General features: G+C 36.5%; 1 protein-coding gene across 24 annotated transcripts in view; it reads right to left on the minus strand.

The window, feature by feature from the left end:
* Window positions 1-9,846: 9,846 nt before the first annotated feature.
* Window positions 9,847-16,740, minus strand: part of COBLL1 (cordon-bleu WH2 repeat protein like 1) — a 151,129-nt gene continuing 144,235 nt past the window's right edge. For all 24 annotated transcript variants that reach the window (XM_019727320.2, XM_019727315.2, XM_074337180.1 and 21 more), the window contains one exon: window positions 9,847-11,158. In XM_019727320.2, coding sequence (XP_019582879.2) covers window positions 11,072-11,158 — 87 coding nt within the window. In that variant the 3' untranslated portion in view covers window positions 9,847-11,071. The remainder of the gene's footprint in view (window positions 11,159-16,740) is intronic.

The raw sequence follows: 16,740 nt of genomic DNA on the forward strand, positions 1-16,740 counted from the left end.
GGCCTTAAAATGGGAAGGAGAGTCACTTTTCAGAAGGATGGGGGGTATATTAGATAAATAATACCTCTTCAGTAATAGTAGTATTAATAATAGATAGCTTTTGATTTTCCAGTCAAGATTGCAGAGTAGATAAACACTGTGCTTGCATCCTTTCACAGCCACTATAACTAAAGAGCAACCATCAACTATAACTAAAGAACAACCATCATTGATAATTGAATGAACACTAGCTGACTGAACAGAAGTCCTATAACTAAGGATATACAGAAGAAGCCACCTGAGACTGGTAGGAGAGGTGGAGATTCAGAATGGGATAGCCCCACACCCACATGTGGCAGTTAAAAATTGGGAGGGATATGTTGGCTATGGTGGTCTCCCCTGAGGAACAAGGGGTCTCAGATCTACACCAGGCATCCCAGACCAGGGTTCCAGTGCTGGGAAGAGAAGTCCCCATATTTCTAGCTGTGAAAAATAGCAGAGGTTGTGGATGAATGAGCCAGAGTGTGGCTGGAGTCCCAAGTGTTCCTCTTTAAGGGTCCATGTGTAGATTTACTGCTGGACTCACTCTGAGTTCCAGCGCTGGGGCAGCAGATTGAAAGATGCCAGGGACATATGGGGAGTAATTAAATTGTCTGGCTTCAGAGGGAGGGCTGGAGGGAGAGATTTTCCCAGACAGAAATGCTGGCAGAAGCCACTGTTCCTTTGTTGATACTCCCCTACAACCCAGTGTGTAGAATTAGGTGAGCACCATATCTGAGTCTCCATCAACCTAACGCTGTGGCCCTGCCCTTAGAGCCTGCCCCACCCACCTTTCAGGCGTACCCAAGCCTCTTCCAGTGGCTTTTCTGTATGAGCGGCATGTCTTGGCTCAAACTTCAGACTTTCCTAAAATCTCCCAAAGGTTCACAAACCCCAAACAAGCAGCATCTGGCCTCAGTGTTCAACATATCTCTTGGTGAGCTGCTCCAAGTCCACCATTAGCAGCAGCTGGCCTTGGTTAGAGGCCTGGTTTCTCCCAGGCATCTCCAAGCGCAGTGCAAGTGGAGGCCATCTGTGGCTCATTTAAGGTTGCCCCTGCTGAATACAGGCTGCAGCTGAATTGGGCCTGTGGCTGGGACCTTCCCAGGAGGCCCCAGGCCTAGCACATCCAGTGACCAGCTTCAGACCAAGCTGGAGCACCAACTGGTTGCCTCCATGGATGATACACACACAGGGCAGACTGAATATGGACCAGAGTCCTGCTAAAGTAAATCCTTCTCCATAGAGGCAGCCCCTGCACACCAGCTCCTCCACTGTAGTCATGGCCAGTCTTCACAATAACCAATCAGGCTAAGGTTAACCCCTCCCACTAATGTGCAAACAGCAAGCAAGGCTCAATTGCAAAAGGAGGGTACACACAACCCACATTGGGGACACACCTGGAGCACCTGGCTCAGGTGACCAGGGAGACTGAGCCATTGGGCCCCATAAGACATCTATATAAGGCCACTCTGCTCAGACCAGGAAACATAGCAGCTCTACTTAATACATAGAAACAAACACAGGGAGGCAGCCAAAATAGGGACACAAAGAAACATGTCCCAAATAAAAGAACAGAACAGAGCTCCAGAAAAAAAGAACTAAACAAAATGGAGACAAGTAATCTACCAGATACAGTTCAAACATTGGTTATAATGATGCTCAATGACCTCAGTGAAAATTTCAACATAAAGTTAGAAAACATAAAAATGGACATAGAAAACAAAAAAAAAAAAACCAGTCTGAAATGAAAAATATAATAACTGAAAGGAAGAATACATTAAATGGAATCAACAGACTAGATGAAGCAGAGGATTGAATCAGTAATTTAGAAGATAAGGTAGAAAATACCCAATCAGAACAGCAAAACAAAAACCAAATCCAAAATAATGAGGACAGTTTAGGGGAGCCTCTGGGACAACATCAAGCATACCCATATTTGCATTATAGGGGTACCAGAAAGAGAACAGACTGAGCAAAAAATTGAAAACATATTTGAAGAAATAGTGATGAAAACTTACTTAAAATGGATACGGAAATGGATATTCAAGTTCAGGAAGCGCAGAGTCCCAAACAAGATGAACCCAAATAGGCCTATACGAAGACACATCATAATTAAAATGTCAAAGGCTAAAGAAAAAGAGAGAATCTTAAAAGCAACAAGAGAAAAACAGTTTGTTACTTGCAAGGTAGCTCCCAGAAGACTAGTAGCTGATTTCTCAACAGAAACTTTGCAGGCCAGAAAGAATTGGCAGGAAATATTCAAAGTGATAAAAAGTAAGGATCTACAACTGAAATTACTCTATTCAGCAAAGCTATTATTTAGAATTGAAGGACAGATAAAGAGTTTCCCAGTCAAGAAAATGCTAAAGGATTTTCATCACCACCACACCAGTATTACAAGGAATTTTAGACGGACTTCTTTAAGATGAAAAAAAAAAAGAGTGAGATAAAAATATGAATTATAAAATGCTAATAACTACATATCTATCAATAATTACTTTCAAGGTAAATGCATTAAATGCTCCAATCAAAAGATAGGGTGGCTGAATGGATAAGAAAACAAGACCCTGCCAGAGACTCACTTCAGATTGAGACATACACACAGACTGAAAGTAAAGGAATGGAAAAAGATATTTCATAAAAATGGAAATAAACAAACAAAACTGGGTAGTAATACTTATACCACACAAAATAGACTTTAAAACAAAGACTAGCAAGAAACATAGAAGGACCTAGTAATCCCACTTCTGGATATTTATCTGGAGAAATCCAAAACACTACTTCAAAGGGACATGTGCATCCATATGTCATCACAGCATTATTTACAATGGCCAAGATATGGAGGCAACCTGAGTGTCCATCAATGGATGAATGGATAAAGAGGAGGTAGCATACATACACAATGGAATATTACTCAGCCATAAAAAAAAAAAATCTTACCATCTGCAACAACATGAATGGACCTGGAGGATATTTTGCTGAGTGGAGTAAGTCAGAGAAAGATAAATGCCATATGACTTCGCTTATATGTGGATTCTAAAGAACAAAATAAAGGAATAAACAAACAGAAACAAACATAGATACAGAGAACATTTTGATAGATGGCAAATGGGAGGGATGTTGGGGAATGAGTAAAAAAGGGGAAGTAATTAAGAAGTACAAATTGGTAGTTGCAAAGTAATCAAGGGGTTGTAGGGTATAGCATTAGGAATATAGTCAATAACTATGTATGGTGTCTGATGGATACTAGATTTATTGGGGTGATCACCTCATAAGTTATATACATGTCTAATTACTATGTTGTACACCTAAAACTAATAGAATTTTGTATGTCAACTTCTAATTGAAAAAAACAGTAATTGAAAATAAACTGAAAACTACAAAATTAAATACTTGGAACACTAAATAGCTAAACAAATTAAAATTAATAATAAAAATAAAAAAGTAACTCTAAAATAAACTAAATAAAAATAATATTAATATATATAGAATATATATTATATGATGGCAATACAATTATTAAAATCCAACAATACAACTCTTGTTGGTATCCCTAACATGTTTGATTTAAATAAACCTAAATTTTAATAAATTTATTCCTTTTCTAAAAAAATACCTAGCTTTTAAAAATGAATTGTTTGCCAAACTCTTTTAAAATTAATTTACTCCTTTCAACCACCCCTATGAAGAAGGCATATTATAATATTAATTCAATATTTCAAAAATGAACTGGGGCACAGAGAAAATAAGTAATTTGCCCAAGGTTGCATGATTTGTAGGAGGCAGACCTAGGATTTGAACCCAAGTATCTTGACTCTGGCCAAAACTGTGTACCACATCAAGAAACAAAATGGGAAACTGAAACATGACAGGGCAAATCGGCATGTGCAAAAAGAAAGGCTTTTCTAGAACACCAATGTTGTGAAAGCAACTTGCTAAACAATATTAGAGTATGACTTTTTTAATGTTACAAACAACAGTTAACAACAACAAAAATCTACAAACACAAAAGCCCAAAACAAACCTATAGATGTGTATTGGCTATAAATACATCTATATAGGGATATATATCAAAACACTATCCGTGGTTACCTCTGAAGTGGGGGGTGGGATGCTGGAGACAGAAAAGAGCATATTACATTTCATACCCTATAATTTATATAGAGTCTAGATAATTTTAAATTATTTATAAAAATAACCTGATGGGAAAAAAATGGAAAAGCAAAATGCCTAGATATCAAAAATTAAGTATGAGGTGGGAGATCCAAGACGGCTGAGTAGATAAACACTGTGACTGCTTCCTTCCATGAACACATTAAAATTACAACTAAATTATAGAACAATCAACCTGGAGAACCATCTGAAGTGTAGCTGAACAGAAGTTTTATAACTAAGGATATAAAAAAGACACCACATTGAGACTGTTAGTAGGGGCAAAGACGTGAAATGGGCTGGCCCCTAACCTCTGTGTGGCAGTTGAGAATCAGGAAGGATAACTCAGCCACACAGGTTCCCCTGAGAGGAGCAAAGGGCCCTAGCTCCACACCAGGATCCCCAGCCTGGAGTACTGGTGCCAGGAAGAGAAACCCCCACAACATCTGGCGGTGAAAAACAGTGAAAATTTCAACCATCCAAGTGAGACAGAAAGCTGAGGAAAACTCATACATCTGCTTAAGGGGAAAGTGCACAGACCCACTCATTCTCAGGTACTCACTCTGGGCTCCGGTGGAGGGACAGTGATTCAGGGGGTGTTGGAGGCATACAGGCGGACTGATATGCGTGGCGTTGGAGAGACGCCCTCCAAATAGGGAGGATAGTCCCTATTTTCCCTGTGTGGAGTCCTCCTTCCATGTAGTTGGCAGGAGGGAGCCGTCTTTCCTCTGTTGAGCCCGCCCCCAACAGAGCCAAATCTGAATCTGATTGGTCTGGTGAGCTCCACCGCTCCACCCTGCTGACTCACTGGGACCCATCCCACTCAACTTCTCCAATGCCTGAGGCACTTTCCAGGTGAAAAGCCAGCAAAGCCTGCATTGCACTCTTTCTTGGAAAACTACCAGTCTGAAGTCTCCAGGTGGGCAGATATTGGCCTGGTGTGCTATAAGACTTGCTGATTAGCTTCAGGCCTGAGCCAAACCACAACCCATATCAACTTGATGCCCACAGTGTTTCCCACTCTAGTGATTCCGAGACCCTGCCTCACTCAACTTGCATACCACATGAGGTTTTATCAGGGGATGAGCCTCACAGGAGCTGGAAGGTGTCTCAGGGTGTCCTGGCTTTTTGTGGAGCTACCCTAGGCCCAATAATGGTGGCAGACATCCTAGGTTTGCAGTGTGGCCTCTCCCACGTGCCTTCAGTTTAGCACAGGCAATAAACAACTGCAGATCGCTTTGTAGCTGCTACCTGGTAGCTCCCAGCTGGTCACAGGCAGTGGTGATCTGGGCCTGCACCAGAGCCCCTCCCAAGAGGCCCCAGAACCAACATACATGGAGGTTGGTTTCAGACCACAGCAGAGCACCACACAATTAGCCTCACAAGTAGACACCCAAAGAGCGGTCTCAACTAGCTCTAGAGCCTGCTGGGGGGGAGGAGGAGTCCTACACCCCCACACAGCAATCCATAAGCTGTGAGCATGGCCAAACCTAACAGTCAATCAGGCTGAGGGTCAATCCCACCCACTGACATGCCAATAGCAAGCATGCCAAGGCCAAACTGTAATGGGAGGGCACAGCAACCCACACAAGGGACACTCCTGGAGCACTTGGTGCAGTTGATCAGGAGACTGTGCTACCAGACCCCACAGGGTACCTACTATATAAGGCTGCCCGGCCAAGACTAAAACGTATAGCAGCTCTACCTAATACATAGAAACAAAAAGAGAGGAAGCCCAAATGAGGAAGCAAAGAAATATGTTCCAAATAAAAGAACAGGAGAAAACTCCAGAAAAAAGAACTAAACAAAAGGGAGGCAAGCAACCAACCAGGCACAGAGTTCAAAACAATGCCTATAAGGATGCTCAAGGAACATAGTTTGAACTTCAACAAAGAGATAGCAAGCATAAAAAGGACAGAAAAACCATAAAAAAGAACCAGTCAGAAATGAAGAATACAATAATGAAGAATGCACTAGAAGGAATCACCAGCAGACTAGGTGAAGCAGAGGATCAAATCAGTGATTTGGAAGACAATGTAGCAGAAAATACCCAATCACAAAAACACAAACCCCCCAAAAATAAGGATACATTAAGAGACCTCTGGGACAACATTAAGCATAACATTCACATCATAGAGGTACCAGAAGGAGAAGAAAGAAATCAAGGGATTGAGAACCTATTTGAAAAAACCGTGACTGAAAACTTTCCTAACCTGGTGAAGGAAATAGACAATACCAGGAAGCACAAGAGTTTCAAACAAGATGAAAACAAACAGGCCCACACCAAGACACATTATAGTTAAAATGGCAAAGGTTAAAGACAAAGAGAAAATCCTAAAAGCAGCAAGAGAAAGGCAACTAGTAACTTATAAGGGAGCTCTCATAAGATTGTCAGCTGATTTCTCAACCGAAACTTTGCATGCCAGAAAGGATTCACACAAAATATTAAACGTGATGAAAAGCTAGGATCTACAACCAACGGTAGTCTAACCAACACTGCTATCATTTAAAATTGAAGTAGAGATAAAGAGCTTCCAAAACAAGAAAAAGCTAAAGCAGTTCATCACCACCAAACCAGTTTTACAAGGAATATTAGAGGGACTTCTTTAAGTTGAAAAAAAGAATCAAAATTATTAATAAAATGGCAACAGATACATATCTATCAACAATTACTTTCAATGTAAATGGATTAAATGCTCCAATCAAAAGACACAGAGTGGCTGAACGGATAAAAAAACAAAACGCTTACATATGCTGCCTGCAAGAGACTCACTTCAGATTGAAAGATGCACACAGATGGAAAGTAACAGGATAGAAAAAGATATGTCAAAAAAAAAAAAAAAAAGATATGTCATGAAAATGGAAATGAGAAAATCAAAAAAAGCTGGGGTAACAATACTTATACTAAATAGACTTTTAAACAAAGGCTATAAAAGAGACAAAGAAGGACATGGTAATCCCACTTCTGGGTATTTATCTGAAGAAACCCAAAATTCTACTTCGAGGGGACATGTGCATCATCACAGCATTGCTTACAATGGCCAAGATGTGGAGGCAGCCTGGGTGTCTGTCAATGGAACGATGGATAAAGAGGAGGTGGTACATACATACAATTGGATATTGCTCGGCCACGGAAGGAAGTGGGTTCTTGCCATCTGCGGCAGCATGGATGGACCTGGAGGGTGTTGTGCTGAGTGGAGTGTCAGACAGAGTAAGACAGATGCAATGTGAATTCACTTACATGTGAATTCTTTAGAATCTAAAGAACTAAATAATCAAACAAAACAAACAAACTCATACAGAAAACATTTTGTTGGTTGCCAGATGGGAGGGGTTTGGGGTGTGCGTGAAAAAAGGATAAAGAATTAAGAAATACAAATTGTTTGTTACAAAAAAGTTATGTGTATGTAGGATATAGCATAAGCAATAGTCAATAATATTGTAATAATTATGTATGGTGTCAGATGGGTCCTAGATTTGTTGGGGTGATAAATGGGAGGGAGTTGGAGAGCAGGGTAAAATAAGTGAAGGGATTAAGAAGTACAAATTGGTAGTGACAAAACAATCATAGGAATGTAAATACAACATAGGGAATATAGTCAATGATATGACAATAACTACGTGTAGTGCCAGGTTGGCACTAGACTAGTCAGGGGATCGCTTCTTGAATTATATAAATATCTAATTACTATGCTGTATCCCTGAAATTAATATAAAATAATGTTGAATGTCAATTGTAATTGAAAAATTTAAAAAGGGAGGGAAATGTGAAGGGGAATAAGAGGTTCAAATTTCTGGGTATAAGACAAGTTAGTCATGGGGATGTAACGCACGGCAGGGGGGAATATAGTCAATAATATTGTGATAGCACAGTACTGTGTCAGATGGTTGCTGGACTCATCATGGTGATCACTTCTTTAGGTATATAAATGTTGAATAACTTTGGTGCATCCCTGAAACATGTAATATTGTATGTTAGCTGCATTTTAGTAAAAATCTTAAAGTTAATTATGAAAATGAAAAATTGGTTCTAGATCATTCCTGTATCTTAATTTTGCTGTTACTTGAGAATATGACCGGTGAAAACTACTCTCTCAAATTTATTTCCCAGTTGAGAAGAGAGAGTAGCACATCTTTTTCTCTTGAAATGGTGTGGTTAAGGCAACTTTTTCAGAATCTGTGTGTATTAATGGTTCATGTATGTATCTCCGTAAGTCCCATGAAATCTTTTAAAAATAATTGAATCACGACCTATTTCCAATATGCTAAAATCTGGAGTAAAACAATAGTACTTGTTTTCAAACAGCAGTTTATAAAATACTACAAACACAATTGATGCTTCCTGTGTATCTCCCCAATCCAATCTTCATTTCTTGGGTCCAACCAGCAAATCTGTGTATTTTATTTTTTCTCTCTCTATATACTACCATTATATAGCTTCATTTCACATATTTTATACTTTGTATAACTGCTATCATAAAACATGCATTACTTTACAACTTGCTTTTTTCCTTTCTTATTAAGATGTATTTGTATTGACACTCATAACTCTAGATGATTTTTAACTTGTCATTTTAACAGAATTTTATCACATGAAAATACTACCAATGTTGAGTGCCACTTAGGACTTCTTTCTGCTATTATACACAAGGCTGCTGTGAACATTTTTGTATGTCTCCTTATGTATATGCATAATACTTCTTTAATGTAACATGGTAAGAGATCTTTAATTTCACTAGATACTCCAAGTTTGATGGTTGTGCGAGTGTATTTTCCCACCATCACTAAAAGAGTTCTCACTGCTTTGTTGTCTTTGACAACACTTGATATTTTGTAAGTTACATTTTCTGCTAATTTGATGGGTGTGATGTGTTTTGATTTGTATTTCCTTCACTATTAGTGAAGAATATTTTTTTCATAAGTGTGTTGGCCTTTAAGATTTTCTCTTTTAAGAAATACTTTTGTTTTTTCAGTGCGTGCATATTTCTATTGGGTAGTGTTTTCATGAGTTTTAGGAATTTCTACATTTTTATAAATTATCCCTTATACATTAAAAACATCTTCTTGTGGCTTATTTTTTGTTTATAGTACTTAATGGACATGTAAGTTTTAAATTTTCATATATTTTAATTCATCGCTTCTTTTATGACTGTGCCTTTGTATTTTATTTAAATGATTTTTCTCATGGTGAGGTCTAAAAATGTTGAATAAATTCATCTAAGTTTTAAAATATTACTTTTAAAAGTTGTCTTTAATCCAACTCAAATTTATTTGTTTATGGTTTGAGGTAGGGATCCAAATTTATTTTCTTCCAAGTGGAAAATCAATTATATAAACACAATTTTCAAAAAGCCACTCCATTCCCTACTGGCTTATAATGACATAACAAGTTTCCATATACGAGGGTCTCTCCAAATCTGATTTAAAGAAATACAGGCAACATTTAACACTTAACATGCACTTGCCATGTGTCAGGAACTATGCTAAGCATTTCACATGCTTAGATCATGCATTTTGGAGTTATAATGTCTGGGCTTACATTTACACTAGGGAACCCTGATAAATGGTAGGTATTACTATTACTTGTTTGTTTACTGGCTAATAGAGATGTGTTCATCAGATGAAGTATACAAATAGGCTAGTTGACATAAACTGCATTTAAAAAAAAAAGCATTCCAAATATATAACTTGCTTTTATTAAACAGGGAGAAAAAATCAACACATTTTCCAACGAGGCAGATTTCTCAGTAGCTTCAGTGAAAACCAACTTAATATTAATATCAGCATGTTTGACAAAGCTTTTAGAATAAGTGAGCAATTAAATTCTTAAAGTAGGAATAGAACATCAACAAACTCTAGACCCCAGAACAGTTATTAGCCAACAAATTAGGCACTGTTTTACTTAACAGTTTTAGCTTTAATGTAAATATATATTATTATTTAGAATATTAGCATCCGAACTACACAATGACTTTATTTTATCATTTTACTTTAATTAAAATCAGATTTCTGGAATCTCCAATAAGTCTTTTAAAGTTTTCCAATGTGGACATAGACTAACCCCTATTCCTCTCTACATGTAAAATATGAAATAATTGTCACAATATATCAACATTTTCACAGAGAGATTTTTAAGGCTTCTGGCACATAAAATGTGTATTATCTGTGTAACAATAATGTCATAATTACATACAGAAAATATTTAAAATTCTCCTTGTGCAATTTAAGTTCTAAAGATTAAAAAAAAGTGTTCCATGTTAATAAAATATTAAAATACTATGTGCTTCCCATAAATTTCACACTGACTTTGTAATTACACAAAGAAGGCACAAGGTAAGACTTGCACTCTAAATCATTCATCGCTGAAATCAACAGTTGAACTGAATACACTTATTTGATATCATTAGTTTTCTAGCCCAAACTTTCAGCACAAAACAGACTTTAATATAACTTATAAACATTTGCAATTAAACTGTGACACTGAGGCAGCCAATGTCAAATCTAGGTTTGCCTAGTTATTCATGTATCTTACAAATATAAGTCTATGATTATTAACATCCTTTTGTCTAAGTCACCATTGAAGAGAATGTGTCAATAAGTAAATAGAATCAAAAAAGGTGACTATTTCTCATCTGAAAAAAAACGAAAATCACTAACACCTTGTCTGAAAGTTCTAAAGCAGCATATTTAGCTCTTAAGGCAAAAAAAAGTTCAAAAATATTATAAATTATAAATTCTGGTAATTCTTCTTTTAGCATTAAAAGCTTTAGCACAAATTCTTACACTTTAATAGATAATATATTAGTGTACATCTGAATATACATTTCCAACATTCTCCGCAAGTATAAAGTTGTTCTGTGACGTGAAGGAGGTGAAGTGCAGTATGGTAGGGCAACGTTTAATGGCTGTCCTGGGCATCAAGGGACATGGAATGGCTGAGTCTTGACCTTCCATTCACAGACATTGTATTTGATGGAATAGTAACCTAAAAGAAAGAAACACATCCTGAATCTCTCAATTGAAAATGGGACAGCTGTCGAATTTTCAATTTTCACAATTAACACATTTTAACTTCTGCTTAATTGTAAATGCTAACATTTAGTATTTATTATGCAATAAATTACAAATAATCGAGAATAAATGTTCCCTCTACCATGAAATTAGAACAAGAGTTGGTATTTCCACAACAAACAAGTTAAATAATCCATTAACACATCTTAGTCTTTACAAAATTGCCAAATCAACTCAAAGGACAAGAGCACAAACAGACTGCAGGCCAAGCTGTTAAAGAGCATTTTTGACTAGACTAATTCTGGCTCCCCTAAAGTGCCTTGGAGAATGCAGACAAATCAAGTAAATTCCACCAAGCAATGAATTTTACAATTTTTGTACTGATGGTGCATGTTACCTTGAAGTTCCCTCACAGGTACCCCTTATTTATAAGGAAAAAAAAACAGCTTTGGTTTTTAAAATGCTTTCATGTGAAGGGCTAAAAAAAGTCAAATGTATGACTATTATGCCAAAACAATTACAGAATGAAAAGGAGGTTTTTTTTGTTGTGTTTTTTTTTTTTAGTCAATAAACTCCTAAGTTCCAAAATTTTATGGCAAAAGTCTCCTATTTATAAAGTCTAAGTGAATGAAAAACACTATAACAAAAATTTCCTAAAGTGCTTGAAATTCTAACATTACTTAGAAAAATGTAAAAAAAAATCATCTGGGTTTTAAATAGTGAATAGGTGTAATACTTTGAAATATATAAAATATGACAATATTTGAAGAAAAAGTTTCTCTCTAGATTATAATTTGACTACTTTAGGTTAATAACCAAACATTATCATCTTCTCACTAGAACTGAAGTACAAAAGGCGACAGATTCTGCCTAGCAACAGAGTAAGTTAGTGAAAAGGAAAACAAAATTAAAAAGCAAATTTAGTTTCGATTTGGTTTCCTTGTGCTTCGTTTCCTGCCTTTTACTAAATGAAGATTGGTCATCTAAACTAGTCAATTTTCTTGACTGTCTTATGAGTCCAGGATGGAGTAGAGTGGTTGACACTATCCACCTGAAACAAAACAGCTAAGAAAAAAAGTTGCCACTAGAGGAAGAAAAACTCATCTGAACTCTGTTTAGTATTCATGTGGGATTTCTTTCCAAGTATAGTCAACAAACAGGTAATGACTTTCATTCTGTAACCTTGGTACAAAAAGTCTCTGTATGTAGGAGAACTGCCAAATTGCAGTTCTCACAATTCTTTGTAAAGAGGGAAAATTTGTTTTAAACATTTAAAAAATATACCGATGGCTCCAAATATCTACAAGTAAAAGATGTTCATTGTTGCCCCATTTATAGTGGGAAACTAGAATCCAGTTAAATGTGCACCAATAAAGAGCAAATCAGCTATGGTATATTCATATCATAAATACTATGTAGTCTTAAATGAATACACACACACGTATATATACCGGGGGTGCAAAAAAATGTATACACATTTAAAGAGATGTTATCTACCTACCGTGTTTTCCTGAAAATAAGCCCCAGTTAAGATCGTCAGCCAGACAGATGCATTTAGTATGTTATGACGATGTTCCAGAAGAAGATGACATGACTGTAGTTGAAAATGTAGATTGTTCTACATGAAAAAATAAGACATCCCCCGAAAATATGCCCTAATGTGTATTTTGCAGCAAAAATTAATATAAGACCCGGTCCTATTTTCGGAGAAATATGGTATAAGACCCAGTCTTATTTTTGGGGAAACACGGGATGCTCAAGCAGTAGTTCACCGTAATCAGAAGTGTCTGGACGCTGATGGTAACCACTTTGAGCACCTCCTGTAATTGCAGAAGTCAAATGTGACTTGTGTTCATCTTTTGTTATCTGTTTATATTATTACAATTAATACAGTTTTTTCCTTTCTTACAATGTGTATACAATTTTTTGGCACCCTCTCTATATATAAAAAGATGGAGAGCACCAGAAAGATACATGTTTATGAATGTTTTATAGAGGATTGCATTTTTATAAAAAGGTAAAATTAAGTATGTTTACATACTACAAAAGTGGTCTGAAAGATTACACTGTAATCTATCAAGAGCAGTTACTTTGGAGGGAACGGTATTTTGTTCAGTGTTTAAACATTTGTTTACTAAATTATCAAACATGAGAAAATACCATTAGAATACTACTCTATAAATTCTGTGAGATCAGAGACCTTGTCTGTTTTAATGCCACTTTATACTCATGTTTGTTTTCGGGTCTGGCACAGTGTAGAACAAAGAATATTTTTTGAACAGAATATGGTAACTTTTTACAAACATTTATAAAATTAAAAAGTATTGCTTAATTTTTTGAGTAATGAACATATGACATTTATAATCAAGGTATTTTTAAACTGGAACATTTAATAATTTACTGATGTAAGCATGTACTAGTTAATTATCTACACTTGAAGTTTAAAGAATTTTCAGGAATATTCACATAGCTTTCTTATTTGTTTAAGTGATAACTATAAAACTACCATTATTTTACTTTAAAAATATATGGAAAGAGTTGCCAATCTGAAACCCCTGGATTGCTTAAATTCAAATCAAAGAAATATGAATAAAAAGCAGACCAATTAAACAAAACAAGACAGCACGATTCTCGGTAACTTATCCAGTTATTTTCTTCCTTCCAGATTTGTATCCAGCCAAAGATAAATGTTACATTCTGAGGAAATACTTAATATCAAGTACTAAATATAATTTGTCAGTTTATTTTCAGACTTTAGTTGTATACACCTATATTCTACTTGTAATAGTACAATAACTTTTAGTAATTCAAACACAATCTGGAACTGAAAGCAGCCCAAGAAGTTCTCGGTGTCAACACATGTCAACAATAATGAATTACTTAATCTGTCTTATTCTCTGAAAACAATTTGCTGACTCATATAAAATGTTAACATCAAACACATTTTCTAAAATACTGAGCTACGTTTATTAATGCTTCATGTGCATACAAATTTCTGTGACTGCATGGGGGTCAAGTGGGAGTAAGGTATGAAAAAAACCTTAAGAGACCTGAAAAAACAATAGTATGTTCATGACTACATTTACATTAGAGCAATCAACTAGATAATTGTTCTAATGTGAACCAACTATTATAATGAAGGTTAATTGCTCGGGTATGAACTAGAGCCATAAGGCAGGTTGGTACCTGAAGTTAAATTGAACATTTGGGTGCCAAAATACAGGCAAACGCTGAGCCAACTTTCTGATGAACAAACTAAAACTACTGTCAAAATCACTGGAGATTTTATTTGGCACTATAACTGTTGTTCTATTAAAAAAAAAATTAGAATTTAAAACAACCAGGAGAAATGTTCAGTACAGAACAGAAATATGGAAAGTAAGCAAATATCACAAGAAATTAGAGCTTTCTTGTGTCCATTTTTACGACCTTTTGCAATTTTTTGATATACAATACTTTTACAGAAAAGTGCACTGATCTTAAATAAATAGCCCCATGAAAACAAATTCAAACATGTATATAAACTACCACCCAGGTCAAGACGTCCCTGATGATCTTGTCTTTATTTAACATTTTGACATTTTATTCATTATGGACTTTGCATTAATTTGGACATTTAACAAATAATTCATTAAGATATTTACCTTGATTACTTAATTGTTTGGTTCCCTCTTAAATTGTGCGCCTGTCCTACTCCAATAAGCCCCTAACAACCCCTCCCCTCTGGAAGTAACACTATCAGGATTTTTATAATTATTTCCTTGCTTTTAAAAATAATTGACACCTACGCATGTATCATCACTAAAGAATATAATTTAGTATATTTCACATGCTGTCAAACTGTACACATATATATTTTTATGTCTCTATCTACATACACTGTTGCATTTAGCTGTATTTTGTACAATTTATTGCCAGATGATAGTCCATTATTTCAATATACTACTATTTACTCTACTATATTTGGATAGTAAGGCCATATTTCTTTGGAGCTTTCACAAACAATATTCTATGAATAGTCTTACATGTGAGTCCTGGTACACAAGCACACATATTTTTTAGGGTATATGACTAGAAGTGAGCAAGGAGTGGATGCTGATTGTGAAGTGTAGATACTGTGAATTTTACTAGACCCAGTGTCCATTTCTAGTAGAATAAAATGGATTATGTATAGAATTTTCATTTGAGGAGCTGGCACTATATAGACTCAGAGCTATCAATAACCTCCTACTGAAAGAGATAAAATTTAGACTCAATGAAACCTAAAGTAATGAGTTATAAACAGGATCATCATTTAGGGCCTGCTTTCTGTGTTGATTCACATCCAGCTCGTTCTGGAAGCAATGCGAGTTTTATATGAAGAGCCTGCCAAATCAGGGCCCATCAAGCACCAAGCACACAGCTGCTTGCCTGTACAATTCCGTTGGTCTAAAAGGCATTTTCAACTTAATGCACTGTTTTCTACAGTTAGTGCATTGAAATTGATTAATATGTCTCCTGGCTTAGTACAAAGACACTGCAATTATTTTCTGATTAGGTACTTGGTTCTTCGGTGGGCTGTATGTATCACTGTTTGTTAGTCCCAGGCAGTGAACACCCAGAAGACAGAGGCTTCATTATACTCATTTTTGTCTTCCTAATATCTAGTAAAATGTTTGGTACTTATGTGTTTAAAAATGCTTGCCAAAATGTATTGCATGGAGAAAGCTTTACATTGGAAGTGACTTATTTGAAATTCACCCTTGATTTACACGATTAGAACTAAAAATATTTTCATAAAGGAGAATGTGCGACTTAATAGGGGCATATTTGCCGCACCAAAATAAAAGTGTCATGACCTGTGAAGTACCAATTTTAATAGTCAAAGCTACACTGAATCTTTTGCTGCCTGCTACTTAAATGTAGACTACAAAATTCAACCCTAATCCCCTGAATGATGCCTTCACTTTTCTCCACTCTTGACAGCATGCAACACTTTGCTGAGCCTCCATTTGTGACCAGATGGGAGTGCCAAGCCCTCCATGAGGACGGCTGCCACTCAGTTCCGCTGAGACACAGGGAGCAAAACAGGGCAGCACTGGTGAGGCCGGCCAAGTGATGTGCCTCAGATGCCTTCCGTTTTCTTTCTATCTTTGCAGCATTCCTGTTCCTTCACACATTTCATTTCTGTGGAGCTCAGCGTTTTGCTCAACAAGTCTTTACTCTTCTCTACATAGCTTCTAAAATGATTAGAGAAGGAATTCACAAAACGAAATGCCTAGGGAGTCAGTAGAACAATGAATACTTTTCTTGTTTTGGGTGTTGAGGAACTTGCAACCAAGAGGACAAAAGGGAGAACAAGAAAGACATTTAGGGAGATATAGCATCTGGGAAGTCCAAGTGATAATGCCAGGCTTGGGGCTTGCCCACATCCTCCTTCAGTGGATGAAGGTGACAGAGGGAGGACGTGCACCTGTGACACCTAGTTAGTGTCTGCCAGGATAATCACACCCCCTGTCCCGAAGCTCTCCTACACCTCAGCAAGGAGAAGCTAAACAACTCTGGCAGGGCATTTTT

This window comes from Rhinolophus sinicus, linkage group LG01 (assembly GCF_036562045.2).
Source record: "Rhinolophus sinicus isolate RSC01 linkage group LG01, ASM3656204v1, whole genome shotgun sequence".
NCBI classification, from domain to species: domain Eukaryota; kingdom Metazoa; phylum Chordata; class Mammalia; order Chiroptera; family Rhinolophidae; genus Rhinolophus; species Rhinolophus sinicus.